At 43.1% G+C, this 16,769-nt stretch overlaps 1 protein-coding gene across 4 annotated transcripts in view; it reads left to right on the top strand.

The window, feature by feature from the left end:
* The first annotated feature begins 10,385 nt into the window (after nt 1-10,385).
* The window catches only part of DDAH1 (dimethylarginine dimethylaminohydrolase 1), a 137,731-nt gene continuing 131,347 nt past the window's right edge, over nt 10,386-16,769 (top strand). The window contains exon 1 of one of the 4 annotated variants that reach the window (XM_040470829.1): nt 10,386-10,799. In XM_040470829.1, the coding sequence (XP_040326763.1) occupies nt 10,497-10,799 (303 nt within the window). In that variant the 5' untranslated portion in view covers nt 10,386-10,496. Of the gene's footprint in view, nt 10,800-10,964; nt 11,071-16,769 lie in introns of those variants that run through there. The other 3 variants (XM_040470830.1, XM_040470834.1, XM_040470832.1) reach the window with 3 other exon arrangements.

Genomic DNA, 16,769 nt, shown 5'->3' with positions numbered 1-16,769 from the left:
CAGAGGTAAAAGTTCAGGTAATGGAGATGGTGAGGCTTTCTCCATAAAAATAAAAACCACTGGAAGTTTGCAAGCTACTCATTTATACACAATGCAGGTCCCAATTTAAGAGACCTTCTACTATAATTTTATAATGGTGCTGGCAAGTAAAAAGTGTGGGGAAATAATCTGACACCATTTTTTACATGACTTTATAAGGATTGTCCCTGTATATCATCAAGCACATGGAATATAAACTAGTTCATTTAAAATGCAACAAATTTTCACCTAATATTCAACATAAGTTTCCCATTTGTCAGGGGAAGTTGGGCAACAATTTTGTTATAATGAGATTTGGCCCTAGAATGGGTATATAAAGCTTTACCCAACCATGAATGGAATGAGGAAAAGGAAAAGGAGTAACCTTCATTGAAAGCTAATTATCGTCAGGTTTTGCATATTTTTTTTCATCTTTTTCTCCTTCCCCTTCTGGTTCTTCATCATCATCATCACAGAAGCTGATAATATTTGTTTATCAGTGCTTACTCTAACTATATTCTATAAAGCTTTATTTACATGGATCATCTCAATCTTTTAAAACCATAAGGTAGGTGTCTATATTCATTTTATAAATTAAAAACTCAAAGCTCTGTGTGTTAAGGTGATTTATCAGGATTGTACAGAAGCCAGGATTTGAACAAAGAGCTATCTGAATACTGACTAAACCAGTGAGAAGGACAGGGAGTACATGTGTCCTATTTGTTTAAGGTAGTTTTTTTTTTTTTAATGTTTACTTATTTATTTTGAGAGAGGGGGGATGTGAGCAGGGAAGGGCAGAGAGGGAGAGAGAGAGAGAATCCCAAACGTGTTCCATGCCACCAGCACAGAGCCTGATGTGGGGCTTGATCCCATGAGCCATGGGAACATGACCTGAGCTGAGATCAAGTCAGATGCTTAACCAACTGAATGACCCAGGCACCCCTAAGATAATTTTACTTAATCTTCTTAATACCCATCTAAGATGAGTATTACCATTCCTGTTTTGCATACAAGAGTCTGAGGGTCAGAAAGGTTAGCAAACTGTGCAAGATCACACAGCTGTAACAGAGCCAGATTCAAACTCAGACCATGAACTCTACTGCACAGCAAGTAGCAGGCATCTGGAGCAAAAGAATCATACATTCTTGAAGCTGGAACAGGGCCTGGTATAATTCTCTTATTTTATAAGAGCTGAAAACCATTCTTATAAAGGTGGGCTGATGGAAATACGGAGAGGTGCATGCTATCCATTGCTTTAATTAAGCCATTCTCTAAACACCTGAATTGAGGACTCGGCAATAAAAAGATGTGTCTGTCTGCCAAGAGATCCTCAATTAGCAAGTAATACAGTATTGTGATGGGAGTGAAAATGGATATAGGTTTACCACATCTAGCCTAGGGGTTCGGGGTAGTCTTCTTACTGGGGGTGATGCCTCCACTGAGTCTTAAAGGAGGATTAGGAGCTACCAGAGCAGGGATGGGATCAAGCATATTCCAGGTGTTAGAACACCGTGTACAGAGGCCCACATAAGACAAAGGAGGGGGAAGTGACCAGAATGAGGTTGTGGAGGGGTGTTTTGCAGGCCATGATAAAACATTTGGACTGAATTCTGAGAGTAGGAGTGGCCACTGGAGGATTTAAGCAAGAGTGTCATGGTCAGATTTGCATTTTAGAAATACCACTCTGGATAGGACTGTTGCAATAGTCCAGAAGACCAATAATTATATTCTGGACTAGGTGGTGTCAGAGTAATTGGAGAGACATGGGTGGATTTTGAGCCATTTTATGAAGACTGATCTGTCAGAATAGGATGGTTGATTAAATGTGGAAGCAAAGGAGAAAGTTAAGCTAAGGATAATGTTCAGATTACTGGCTTGAGCAGCTCTCTGAGTGAATGAAAGGGGAGACAGATCCTGGGAGGAACATGATGAATTCAGAGGTGGGCATGTTGACTTTGGATTTCCTGTGGGACAGCCAAACATGGGTGTCTTCTAGGCAGTTCTGATGCTCAGTGGAGATTGCAGGACCAGAAATGAAGGTCTGGGCATTGTTGGCATTGAGAAGATATTTGAGTCACGGGTGTAGATTAGCTCCCACAGGAGGGAGCATATAATGTTTGAGGAAAATAGAGTGAGGGTAGACAACTCTGGGAAACACTAACATTTAAAAGCAGTGGAACAGAAAAAGAAGAAGGAGGAGGAAAGAAGGAGAAGACAAGGATGAGGAGGAGAGGAGGAGAAGCAGCAGCAGCAGCTAGGAGAGAGCAGTACCACTGATGCAAAAGAGGAAGCAGGAAAGAAGACTCCTAGGACATGTGTGTTCTGATGTAATGTTAAAAGAGGTGTGGATTGATACCACAAGAGCAAGCATGACCATTCCCTGGAATCACAGCTCTAGCAGTTCATTGTTCTTCATCAGGGAATGAAGCAACTTAATTTCATAAAGAAATGAAGAGGGCTTATCAAAGCCCTGGAGAGAGAGAGAGAGAGAGAGAGAGAGAGAGAGAGAGAGAGAGAGTGTGTGTGTGTGTGTGTGTGTGTGTGTGTGTAACAATTTCAACTAGAGAAATGCTTTTCTTTTCTTGAACACTTAGATTGCCTAAAGTTTGAAAAGGCTTTTCTCGCAATCTTTTTGTGCCCCCACAGACATACATTTAAGTATGAAATAACCATACAAAGTAGTTCTGGAAAGACAGTGTTGCAAAAAGCTCTGAGAAACAGAAAATAAAAGGAATTATAAACGCTCAGGGCCACAGTAACCTTTGCAAATCATCATAATACATCACAACTTGTTCAGACTCAATACACTTATGTAGTATTCTGTACTGTTGAGGATACTTTGATTATCCCATTAGCTCCTAATGTGGTTGTAATGAAGTAGATTACTCTGGCATCAATGGGTTATTACGCGGCTAAGAGAAAATAATAAACAGCATAAGAGGAATAGAAAGGGTTACAGAGGTTTAGAAAGGGGAAATGTTCCTTGTACGGGAGGGGGGAGGGAGAAGAAAAAGCAGAGCTTTGAAGAGCCAAGAGCACCTATTGACTGCTTACAGTGTCCCTGTTACCGAGGTAAGCACTTTATATGTTATCTCATTTGAAGGACTTGGGTATTCGTCACAGTGCCTGGCACAAGAGCAGAAGAGCTATATTAGTGGTTATCATTAATTGAATACTTCTTGGTGCTGGTCACAATAAGACCCTTTGTACATGCTATCACATTTCAGCCTCAAAACAACCTACAGATTAAGGTGTTATAACTCCCATTTACATAGAAGTTTAAGTGAATAACCCAACAAAGCTCCCTGGTTAAAAAAAAAAAAAAAAAATGGCATACTCAACTAAGAATTTTGAAGAGAATGTTTATTAAAGAAAATGTTCTTAGAGGTATGGGCAGGTTAAAGACAACCAACAAGGGATGTTGAATTATCCAGGGACTAGCAAAAATGGGAAGCCATTACCACCTCCAGATGTAGATCATTTAAGGAACACCGTTAAGCGGTTCAGCTGACTTGCAACAAATTAGCTGCTTCTTTCTAGAAAATGGGAGTTAGGAATTCTAACTTTGCTGCTTTCATTGACATCTTTACATTAAACACATAGGTAATGGTTGTTATGTTGGGTGGTTATGTTATGCTGGATCCCTTCTGCAGCTACTCTGATCAACATTCACAATTCCAGGAAACACTTTGAAAAACTGGAGAAAGTGGATGGCCCCAAACACAGCCTCCTTATACATTAAATATTGCCAAATGCTCTTTCTGAAAATGCTGAATTGACTTTTTTTTTTTTGCAACTTGTTTTTAAAAAGTATTCAATGTCATGTGCTTAAAAGTGGGTTTTGAAATGTGTGCTGTTTATTACTTCCATGTAAGTAGTTATCAGAATCCAGCCAGAACCTGGAATCACTCAGAAGGGGCCACCAGACAGAAGCTATGACTATAGAAGTGTGTGCATGGTACAGGACCATGAAAAAGTAGGAAGAGAGTGAGAGGAATCAATATGTTGACCTCTCTCTCCTCTTTCCCTCCAGTCTCCTGTAAGTGCCTCCCATTGGCCAAAGCCAGCAATAACGGATCCCAGGTGGTGCAGTCCATGCAGGTCAGTCCTCCAGGACTTAGAGCAAGACAGAAAATGGTGGAGCATGATTCTAGGGCACACCAAGTTTACACAACTAGAATGCGGGAAGGCCAGGAGCCAAAATCAGGTTTATCACGCCTTAGTCACTGCTTATATATATTCCTCTACCACACATTGCAGGTGCTTGGTAAATATTTGGTTAGTGAATGAGTTCCCATATGAAAGTTGAAGAAACTCAAGTTAGGAGGCTACACATCTTGACTTTAGAAACCAGAGCCCTGACTACCCGGGAACCATCTCCCAGTCTATAACTTAACTGCCTGCCCTCTTGACCAAACATCATTTACTCCTTGGATGTCAAGGAAACTCTGTAACAATGGGTGCCTTCCACAGTAAACCTTTTCACATAAAATTTAATGATTGTTATGTGTAAACACTCAGGACTTATTCTCAGAATATAGACTTATGGATGGTACTTACTTGATCCAGTATTCCTCGCACTGGAACGGACAAGGACACCCTTGAGCCCTCATTCTCTTTTAGAATTGCCAAACACCCATCCCTAATGAAAGTAAATCTTGGGGCGCCTGGGTGGCTCAGTCGGTTAAGCGTCCGACTTCAGCTCAGGTCACGATCTCACAGTTCGTGGGTTCGAGCCCCGCGTCGGGCTCTGTGCTGACAGCTCAGAGCCTGGAGCCTGCTTCACATTCCGTGTCTCCCTCTCTCTCTGCCCCTTCCCTGCTCATGCTGTGTCTCTCTCTGTCTCAAAAATAAATAAACATTAAAAAAAATTTTTTTTAATTAAAAAAAAAAGAAAGTAAATCTTGAATCTTCTAAAAATAGAGTAAGAAAGGACTAAGGCAGGAATGTCTGTTTTAATCCTGAAATAATTGCTATCTAAAATTGACTTCAAATGTAGGTACCAGCAATATTATCAATGGGAAAGAAAAGTTGCCTTTGTATCAGTGTCCAACTGGAGAACAGAAACAGCTCTAGGTATTTCAAAGGAATTAAACCAATTTCAACTGGTTATAAAAATCTTAAAATGTGTGGAAGAGCAAAAAAACAAATTGACTATAATAAATCCTACATTCTCATTTATGATTACATCTCCAGTGCCTAGCACTATACTTAGTATGTAGCAAGGGTTCAATAAATATGTACTGAATCTATGACAATACTTGTAGGTGAGACTTGGTCTGTCAACCTAGGAAAGCCATGGATTCAATTGGAAAGCATTAGGATACCTGTATGACTCTGGTAATTCAGTGAATATGGATATGTGGTTTGGCCTTTGGTAGGAAATCACATTCAAAGCCTTCTGTTCACAACCTGTCAATGGATAATATTTATTAAACATCTACTAGATGCTAGATACTATTCTGGGCACTTTTCTAAGTACCTTGCATTATTAATTTACCTTCATAGTAGCCCTGTGATAATGAATTCATTGTTTCCCATTCTACAGATGAAGATGAAACTGGCAAAGAGCGCTTTTTTTTTAAATGTTTATTTATTTATTTTGAGAGAGAGAGAAAAGAGAGAGAATGAAGGAGGGGCAGAGAGAGGGAGATAGAGCATCCCAAGCAGGCTCCATGACAACACAGAGCTCAGTGCAGGACTTGATCTCACAAACTGCAAGATCATGAACTGAGCAGAAATCAAGAGTCAGATGCTTATGCTACTGAGCCACCCAGGCACCCCAGACAAAGAGTTTTTAAGTAACATGTCTAAGATCATACAATGAAATAGCAAAGCCATGCTTCCACCCACAAAGTTTGACTCTAGAAGCTACACTCAATCTCCATGTCATTTGTCTCTTCATTGCTCAAGTGAGGAAAGCTTATTCTACCATTCTACCTTTATTTTCCATTTTTCCCATTGTGCTCTGAGGCAGAACCCAGCTAGGTGTTTCTGCAACCTGTTTCCTCTTCTTTCTGGGCCCACAGATTTTACTTCCTAGTGTTTCCCTGTGATTACTGTAGCTGTGTGACTGAATTCCAGCCAGAGGAACATGAGCAGAGGTGATACGCATCACTTCCTGGCCTGGCCCATTAACCTTCTCGCATATGATGCTGTATGTGCTTTCCCTTCCTTTCAGCTTAAGGAAGGTAAGCATGGTGAGCTTGGATGCCATATTTTGAAGTGTTGGAGCCACAAAATGGAAGAAGGCTGGATCCCTGCATGTTTGGGGGAAAAGAGTCAGGAACCAACCAGGAACATCTGTGTTAGATTTAAGGGAACAAAAGATAAACTTATGTCAACTTTGTGCCACTATATTTGTTGGGGGTGTTTGTTGTAGCAGCTAGAGTTATCTTAACCAATATATATGTGAATTGAGCTGATCTGTTATCCCTGGAACATGTGTCTCGCTTCTGCACATACTTTTCCTTAAAATCTCATTCTCCCATTCCAGTTATTCACATCCTAAAAATTATTCAAGGACTAAACCAAGACCAATTGCCTCTAAGCAGCTCTCTTCCACACCCATCAGCCACAGTGATATCTCCTTCCCTCAATGCCTATATCACTTTGTTGTCTATGCCTTTCATGTGCCCTTGTCATAGCTTCAATTTTGGATGTCTTGTTTTCCCAATGCGGTTGTAAGCTCTTCAAGGTCAAGGATCATGTTTTTATGCTTCTTGTATGTCTCTGAAGTATGTAATACGGTGTTGAGCCTTGGGAATTTTCAATAAATATGTGTGGGGGAAATGAATTTATAGATGCATTAGGCTCAAAAAAATCTGCTTTCCTAAAAACGACCCTTCATTACTTCAAGCAGGAAGGCATGTAAACTATAATTTACTGGAGTTGGTGTTTTTATTCTTTTCACTGACATATACATTCTAACACTTTTTGACAACTGCTTAGAGGAGACAGAAGGCATGCTCATCAAATTTCAGTTGACACAAAACTAAAGGTAATAAATAATGCACAAGATGCCAGAATCAAAAGTAGGCAAGTGGGAATGAAGCAGATAGCATTTAATAAGGATAACTACAAGATTAAATTTTTAAAAACCAACAGCCCAGGGGCACCTGGGTCGCTCAGATGGTTGAGTGTCCGACTTCAGCTCAGGTCAAGATCTCACAGTTTGTGAGTTAGAGCCCTGCATCAGGCTCTGTGCTGACAGCTCAGAGCCTGGAGCCTGCTTCGGATTCTGGGTCCCCCTCTTTCTCTGTACCTCCCCCACTCATGCTCTGTCTCTCTCCCCAAAATAAATAAACATAAAAAAAGGCCAGCAGCCCAATTTCAGTATGGAAAGACATGGCTAACAGAAAAACCTTTTTAAGTTTTAATTGGCTGCTGGGCTGACATGAGCCCAGGGTGGTATACAAGACCCCACGCTAAGTTAGGCTCCAGGCACCGAGTGGCAAAGTATTCAGGTTTTAACAGGGCACTGGTTTTAACAGGGCATGAATAAACATCACTAGGTGGAGGCCAATTAGAAGCGGATGTAGCATCAATGTTGGGTAAAGGAGGGAACGAAGGGCAACGTCAGCGCATGGGTTAGCTTTCAGCTGTAGCATTAGTGGGAATCTCCTGTCTAAGGCTGCCATTAAGTGATTTCTGACACTAAGCTACCTGGGGCCCCTAAGAGTTTTGCCCCCAAATAGGTCTTAAAGGTTTGTTATTTTACTTTTGGCCACACTCTCCTGTGTCAGGGTCAGAGCTGCCCTTCACTTAAGACACTTCACTTTTGAAGCTGAGAAGTACGTCATCTGGGTAAATTCAAGTCAGCTTTGAGACAGGTGAGAGAAAGCAAATCACATCTCCTCCAGGCTCAGTTGGGACAATCATTCCAGGATCCTCAGATCTGCTTCTAGAAACCCACATTTGCTAAAAACTTGCCAGAATTCTGGCAAGAAGCCTATGGCCTAAGCCTTAGCACTGGATCATTTAAAAAGTGAATACAATCTTAGGCAGTGCTAACAGAAGCCTAGCATCTGGAACAAGGATCCTGCTGTCATCTGTGCTGGTCACAACACACAGGAAGAATTGTTTCTATTCCAGATACCATGATTTTTTTTTCTAAATAACATTTTATTTTTGTTTATTTTTTTTTAAATATGAAATTTATTGTCAAATTGGTTTCCATACAACACCCAGTGCTCATCCCAACAGGTGCCCTCCTCAATACCCATCACCCACCCTCCCCTCCCTCCCACCCCCCATCAGCCCTCAGTTTGTTCTCAGTTTTTAAGAGTCTCTTATGCTTTGGCTCCCTCCCTCTCTAACCTTTTTTTTTTCTTCTTCCCCTCCTCCATGGTCTTCTGTTAAGTTTCTCAGGATCCACATAAGAGTGAAAACATATGGTATCTGTCTTTCTCTGCATGACTTATTTCGCTTAGCATAACACTCTCCAGTTCCATCCACATTTATACAAAAGGCCATATTTCATATAGCAGCACTTTCAACAATAGCCAAATTATGGAAAGAGCCTAAATGTCCATCAACTGATGAATGGATAAAGAAATTGTGGTTTATATACACAATGGAATACTACGTGGCAATGAGAAAGAATGAAATCTGGCCAGATACCATGATTTAAAGGGATACAGGCGAACTGGTGTGTGTCAAAAAGAAGATGACCAGAATGTTAGAAACCAAATCACTAGTTACTTTTTGGTGGTTCAGGCTCAAGGCCTAGAAGGGGTCAAGATGGTGGGTGGGAGGGTGGTGTCAGGCAGTGTAGATGTTAGAACTGTCTTCAAGTAATGTGAAAGAATACTAGCCTATTAGGTAAGGCTAGAAGACAGAACAGGAACCAGTGGGTTTTAAGCCCAAAATGAAGATTTTAACCTTTATAGCTCTTCAAAAGTAGAATACGCTTTGTAAGTAAGAGAGGTTTAAAATGTTTTAAGATCTGGGGCACCTGGGTGGCTCAGTTAGTTGAGCATCTGACTTCAGGTCAGGTCATGATCTCAAGGCTCCTGAGTTTGAGCCCCATGTGGTTGGGCTCAAAGCCCGGAGCCTGCTTCAGATTCTGTGAGTCCGACTCTCCGCACCCCTCCCCCCACTTGCGTGCGCACTCGCTCTCGCGCGCGCTCTCTCTCTCTCTCAAAAATAAACATTAAAAATTTGTTTTAAATAAAATGTTTTCAGATCTGATGATTTTCATAGATGTTCTAGCTGGAATTCAGGACCACTGGGTGGGAAGTTAGAGGATTTCTGATGTCTCATTCAAATCTATTGTTCTATGATCTAATCAATCTTTAAATTAGAAATGTGCGACAGAATATGAGGAAACAAGATTATTACCTGAGATTATTTTGGAGCTAGGGTCTGGGTTTTGAAGTGGATTTTCCCCTCAAAAGAAACAGAATTCATGGATGATTTAATCTACGATATGTAAGAGGAGAAAAATAGGCATTAAGTGCCATTAAGAAGAGAAAGACACTGCCTAAGGTGTATGGAAAAAAGAAACATTCAACAAATACCAGGAGAAATTGCACGGAGCCTGTACAGGCGTGAGGGGAAGGCCAGGGAGAAGGCTGGAAACCTTTTCCAGGGATGAGAAGTTGTAATGCTATGAAGTCTGACGCTACGCAAGGTGAGCGCTTCTCTGTAGTGGGGAAAGCGTGCTTGGTCTTTGCCTCCCCTAGTCTGCGGCCCCTGGAGACAAACACACCAGAATCACATTGTTCGTGACAACGGACTGTCCTTGAAATACTCTGAGTTTCTATATGTCTGTTTTTCTCTACGTGTGTTTTTGGACTCTTCCTCTTTATCACAGACGGGAAGAAAAGCACTCTTTTTACAATCGCGAGTCTCACCTGGGGTGAGGGGTCATTGGCGGACTTGGGTACGAAGAGAGAGAGATTCTCACGCCAGGAAGTGGGGGTGGTACCACGTGCTGGGCAACCTGGGACCAAGAGAGTAGGGAGAGAGGTCAAAGTATTTAACCACGGAGGCATCATCCTATCCCTTGCCTCTTGACCCCCGAGAAGCCCTCCAGTCACTCTGCCCAGAGCACTGCACGCTCTCCACGTGCGCCTTGGGGCTGATGTGAGGTGTGCACCTGCGGCGGAATACAGGTAACGTCAGGGCCGGGTCCACCGAGGTCCCCCACCTGCGCACGGCTCGCTCGCTCCCCGCTCCCTCCGCCGCCTCCGCGAGCCCACTCCTCGTGCGGTACTCGCCACTACAACCCCCACCTAGGCTGCCGCAAAACCCGAGAGCGCCGGGGTGGGCGCGCGGGTTGCGCGCGGGCCGGCGCCGGGAGCTCTGGGCATGCTCAGTCGCGCGGGCAGGGCTCCGGGCGCGAGCGGGGCTCTTTCTGCATCACATTCATCTGCTGCCAAGGGAAGCCGCCGGGCGCTCGCAGGCTCTGCGCGCTGCCCGCGGGAGGACCCGGCCGCCGCGCCCCCGCCGCCGCCCCGCAGCCTCCTGGAGCCATGGCAGCGCTCGGCCACCCCGCCGCCTTCGGCCGGGCCACCCATGCCGTGGTGCGGGCGCTGCCCGAGTCCCTCTGCCAGCACGCGCTGAGGCGCGCCAAGGGCGACGAGGTGGATTTCGCCCGTGCCGAGCGGCAGCATCAGCTCTACGTGGGCGTGCTGGGCAGTAAGCTGGGGCTGCAGGTGGTGAAGCTGCCAGCCGACGAGAGCCTCCCCGACTGCGTGTTCGTGGAAGACGTGGCCGTGGTGTGCGAGGAGACGGCCCTCATCACCCGACCCGGGGCGCCGAGCCGGAGGAAGGAGGTGAGTGCCCGCCCGGCCACGCGAGGGGCGCGGCCGGGGACGCGCACCGGTCCCTCCCCCGCCGCCCGCCGCCCGCTCCCCAGTTGCAGCCGGAATAGCGGAATTGGCCCCCGGGCTAGTTTAAAACTTCTCATTTGGGGGAGAGGGTGTGTCTGAGAGAGAGAGTCAGAGAGAGAAAGAGAGAGAAGTTCATTGTTCACGCCTCCGGGTGAACAGAGCTTGGGTGCCTCCAAGACGACCCGACTGAGTGTGGTTGTGCGGACTCCGGCAGGTGGGTGGGGTGGGGAATCCACCTCACAGACATTTTTATTTGGAAAGATTAAACAGTGGCAAAGACGATGCAACTCGGAGCGTTTCCGAGGGAGCAGGGGCAGGGAGGGTGGCTGTTCCAGGCGGGCGGGCGGATGCCGGGCGAGGACTCCCGGAGGGGGTGGGGGGCAGCGTCAGTTGGTGACACTGAAGCCCCCTAGCCTTGCCTAGGGTTTTCGGACCAGCGCGGGGCAGATGAACTAAGCGGGTGTCGGCGCCCACAGACCTAGGGCGTCCCGAGTTACTTTTGAGTGGTGAGGAGTGAGTCCAGCAGATTGTAAGGAGAATGGTTTGTTGGTGAGCTGTGAATAATGTGTTCGTGAATAGGCTAGGTGTGAAAAGCTGTACTCAGGGTAGAGTGCTGGGGGTGTGTGTCTGTGTTTAATTAGAAATGGTTGTTTCACAGATTCCATGATCTTTATTCTCTGTGTTTTTAAACTTCTAACAATTGGAGCTTTTTGTGTTCTCAAGGAAAAGAGACTCCTTTAAAATATTGCAGCTTGGGAAAATGGCTGTGATTGCTTTAAACCCGAGGGAGGTTGGTGGAGAGAGACAGAGTGAGAATGGATTTTAAAAAGCCATCTGGCCTGGGATTCCCCTTATTGACCGGCTAAGAGCCCAAGCTCAAGACTCTCCGTTGCTATTGCATCGAGTGGCATTGCAAGAAGCTGGTGTTTTCTTTCATATCTGGGCGGTTCGGGATTTTTTTCTTCTATTTTGTCTTTATTCAATTCACATTGGAAATGCCCCCATAGAGCTTATGGTTAAAATATGCTTGTTCTAAGGGCGCCTGGGTGGCTCAGTGGGTTAAGCCTCCGACTTCGGCTCAGGTCATGATCTCAAGCCTCGCATCAGGCTCTGTGCTGACAGCTCAGAGCCTGCAGCCTGCTTCGGATTCTGTGGCTCCCCCTCTCTCTGCCCCTCCCTGGCTTGCTCGCTCTCTTTCTCTCTCAAAAATAAATAAACATTAAAACAATTTTTTTTGAATATGCTTATTCTACACACGCTTCGCTAGTTAGTTGATAGAACCATACACGGGCTGAAAGAATAAGCATATTCCACTTAATTCTTACTGAGACAACTTATCTTTTTTTCCACCCTGCCTTAGCAGAAAACAAAAAGAGTAATGGGTCTTTTTCACTTTACCTTTTTATTTTCTTTGCCACACCTTTGGGTTTGTGAGATGGCCCACTCTATTTTAAACTGATAAGCATGTAACGCCATTTGAATACTAGTATATCCTAGGCCATATGACACAATTGTGGTTTGTGCTTAAAAGAGTAAAAGATTTCAGAAACCTTTTCAAAATCGTACTCATTTGAGGAAAGTAATCCAGTTTCCTGTCAACATACTGTCACATATTTAATCATCCATTTCATTTTATTCCTGTAATAAAACCTTCCCAAGTTTGGCCTTCCCAGTGCTAAAGTGGGCAGTGATCTTTCTCTGTCAGTTTTTGAGGCATACATTTTGGAACGGCTTCAGTCTTATATCGGTCTGGTGGCCCCCTGCCAGAGGCCACATGGTGTAGTGGGTAGGATCGTCAGACTGCATCCAGTTCTGTGGCCTTGGGTAGTGTCTCTTGCCTCATATTTCTCACCTGAAAAGTGGACATAATAATACCTATTTCATAAAGTGGTTGTAATAAATTTATTAATCTATCCGAAATGTATAGGATAGGACATTTCATGAATGCTGGTTATTATTCACTTCATATTAGGTCATGGAAGGTTTGCTTCTTCTTGAGCAGTGAGAAGTCTACTATATAGTGATGTGACATTTCTCCTTCCCAGGGTGAAGGGGAGTCATCTGCATACCTTAGGATCCATCCTAATCTGCTTTGTAGCACTTCCTCCCAGCTTGAGCTTCCTGCAGGTACACGTGGTCTCCCAAAAACACCTTTGCCATTGCACATGATCTGAATCAGCAGAGTAGCAGACCTTCCAGCTGGAGAGAGAAATATGGGCAGTTGTATTAGATGGGGTGCTTCTGGAAAGCAGGGCTATGCAGGGTGACTAACACTCTTTGAAACTGCTCACAATACCAGTTTACTGCCTTAGTTGTTGAGTGAATAAATGAATAAAATGAAATCCTAACTAGCCGATATTAACAAGCTGATAATAATTACTTCAAGGCCTTCTTTGTACTGTTGTATATATTTTTCATGCGATACTTGACTCTCTAACTGAAATTCCACAACGACTAAGGCATTATTTTAAGATTATTGCCACTGGTATCCTTGCCTTCTGTCTCCTTATTCTCTATTCTGTTCTTCACACCGTGACTAAGCTGGTCTTTCTAAAACTCAAATCTGATCCTGTCCCTGCTACGATGAAACTTCTTGAGGGACCCCTATTAAGCTTTATGAACCCATTGAACTGGACTCTCTTGCTTTTCCAGCTTCAGTTGCATCTCTGGCCCTACCCCAGGTGCCTACCAACCCTTTGGCTCAAGCCAGCTTCTTTCACTAAAGCTCACCATGCTGTTGCTTTTCTAGGCATACATTTCTCCTTTTTCTGGGACATTCCGCCTCTTTCCTCTTCTCCATTTTACCTAGCTGTTTATATTCATGCAGCACTTCTCAGCTTACTGGTATCATTAATATTACTAGCTACTCTCTCTCGGGTGCTTGCCATCTGCCAAACATTGTGTCAGATTTATGTCACAGGTTTCACTGAATGCTCACATCAACTCTTAGAGCTCAGTGCTATCATTATTCTTACTTTCAAGTTGATGGAATTGAGGCTTAGACGGATTAAATCATTGGCCAGGATCATAGAGTAGAACCAGTGAAACCAGGATTTGAACTCAGGTTTGTAGGACTCAAGCTCTAGTCACAACCACTGTGATACTAGACAACCAAGTCTAGGGTTGGCTCTCCTTTTATGAGCGCCTATGACTCTCTGCACTCCCTTCTGTGGTATTTGTCGTACTTTATGATAATGGCCTGTTTTACCTTTCTGTATCCCTCCACTGTTATGAAAACTGTCAGGGCAGGGATCACATCTACATTCTTCAACATTTTATAACCAGGACCTTGCACACAAGAGTCATGCAGCAAATATCTTTTTGAACAAGTGTGTCCATGACTTTAGGTCAACCTTAGATTTCCCTCCTTATGACATATTTGGTGTTTTGCAAGCATTCTCAATTAATAGAGCCCCAAAAGTTTCATTATAAGTGCAGGTGACTTATAACTGTTTTACTCTTCCTCTCCTTTCCCCTGACTCTGTCTCTTATTATTTTGCTTGTTTTTATAAAAATTGTGAGAAATCCTTCTTTATCAAAGCATCATGTTATATTTAATGACTTTTCTTTCTTGGAAGAAAGGACTGAGAACCGAACTCAAGAAAATAACCCTCTGTGAAAGCAGTGTTTGCCACAATGGGGCCTCCCAAGATTAATAAAACACAGACACTATCTGCAGGAAACTTAAGTTTTAGTGAAGAAAACTGTGTACAGAGCCAGCAAATAATGTTAAGTGTCTCATAATTCTGTGTCTTCACGAATAGGAATATTTTAATGTTTAATACTTTAAAGACAAATAAATTAGCTTTTACTTTTTTTTTTTCAACTTTTATTTATTTTTTGGGGGACAGAGAGAGACAGAGCATGAACGGGCGAGGGGCAGAGAGAGAGGGAGACACAGAATCGGAAACAGGCTCCAGGCTCCGAGCCATCAGCCCAGAGCCTGACGCGGGGCTCGAACTCACGGACCGCGAGATCGTGACCTGGCTGAAGTCGGACGCTTAACCGACTGCGCCACCCAGGCGCCCCTAAATTAGCTTTTAGAACTAGTCTTTTTTTTTTTTTTTTTTTTTTTTTTTAGTTTTTGAGAGAGTGTGTGTGTGCATGCTCATGTATAAGTGGGGGAGGGGCAAAGGGAGAGGAAAAGAGAGACTCTTTTTCCATGCCCACCGTGGAGCCCGACCAACACAGGCTCCATCTCGTGACTGTGAGATCATGACCTCAGCTGAAATTAAGAGTTGGATGTTTAACCAACTGAGCCATCCAGGCACTCGGAGAACCAGTCATATTTTAAATGAATCCAGCTTAATTTCTGAAGGAAAAAAAGTCAGTTTACACATGTCAATGTCCTGTAAACAAATACCTAAGAGCTAATGTAAGACAAGTGACAGGGTGTGAGAATTGGGTTTTTAAAAAATTAAAAATTTTGGATAAATTATACACTTCTGCAATACCAAAATGAAAAGGTGTAAGAGGATAAATATGCAGTGAAGTTGTCTCCCTGCTCTTGTACCTGACTACCTGGTTCCCTTTCTTAGAGGCAACTTTTAATACCATTTTCTTGATTTTTCCTTCTAGCAGGTTTTTAGTACCTAATAAATGATTAACTGACAAAGGCTACTCAAGCAAAATTGTAAAGTATATCCTGTGCCCTTTAACCCCTCTTTGAGAGTTATTTTATCCTTTACCAGGTATCAAGGATTGGTATGTGGAATATTTTGTCTAGGAGAGAAAAAAACAGAGACTCATTCTCACAGTGTGAGAATGGCTTTAATTATCCTTTCCTGGACCATTTGCATTTTTAGGGACCTCTTTAGGAAGGCAATGCATAGCACAGTAATAAATCTCAAAAGTGGAATTAGACATTAAGGTAGGGCAGGGAGGTATAAATGGAAAGAGTGAGCAATACATATTTCGATAGAAATTCCCCTTTTATTAGAGCACTTAACTGTTTGGACCTACGTATTTTGGCCCTGGGTATATTCTTTGGTTAGGCTAAAAGCATAACCCTTTTGATCCCAGAGGCAAATTGAATATGAAGCCAATGTCTAATGACTAGCTAACATGTGCCAAGTTATGTGTGTGTGTGAATTGCAAAACATGGTATTATTATTAGCTTTATTTAAAAGAAGGAAACTGAGGCTTAGGTAACCAGAGTTAAGTAAGTTGTCCAAAGACACACAACTAATAAGTGACAAAACTGAGGTTTTCATGAAAATGTGAAGGTCATTTTTGCTTGAAGTGCTTGTAGCCGGTTGTGGTTAATCATAACAGAACATTAAATCAATACAAAACAACTACCTGAATCCCATTTTATGCAGCTAACAATACATAATCTCAGTTGGATATTAACAAAGTGAATGTTTTACTTCCGTCATCTCATAAGTGAGAGTAGATTATTTTCATTTTAGTTAAAAAATAATTATCTGGTCATTTACATGAAACCCCAGAATTATTTTATTTTATTTTATTTTTTTATTATATGAAATTTATCGTCAAATTAGTGCTCCTCCCAAAAGATGCCCTCTTCAGTGCCCATCACCTACCCTACCCTCCCTCCCATCCCCCATCAACCCTCAGTTTGTTCTGTTTTTAAGAGTCTCTTATGCTTTGGCTCTCTCTCCCACTCTAACCTCTTTTTTTTCTTTTGTTTTCCTTCCCCTCCCCCATGGGTTTCTGTTAAGTTTCTCAGGATCACATAAGAGTGAAAACATATGGTATCTGTCTTTCTCTGTATGGCTTATTTCACTTAGCATCACACTCTCCAGTTCCATCCACGTTGCTACAAAGGGCCATATTTCATTCTTTCTCATTGCCACGTAGTACTCCATTGTGTATATAAACCACAATTTCTTTATCCATTCATCAGTTGATGGACATGTAGGCTTTTTCCACAATTTGGCTATTGTTGAG

This window comes from Herpailurus yagouaroundi, unplaced genomic scaffold (assembly GCF_014898765.1).
Source record: "Herpailurus yagouaroundi ecotype Mexico unplaced genomic scaffold, PumYag 77, whole genome shotgun sequence".
In the NCBI taxonomy this organism is placed as follows: Eukaryota; Metazoa; Chordata; class Mammalia; order Carnivora; family Felidae; genus Herpailurus; species Herpailurus yagouaroundi.
This window is presented reverse-complemented; position numbering and strand designations above follow the sequence as displayed.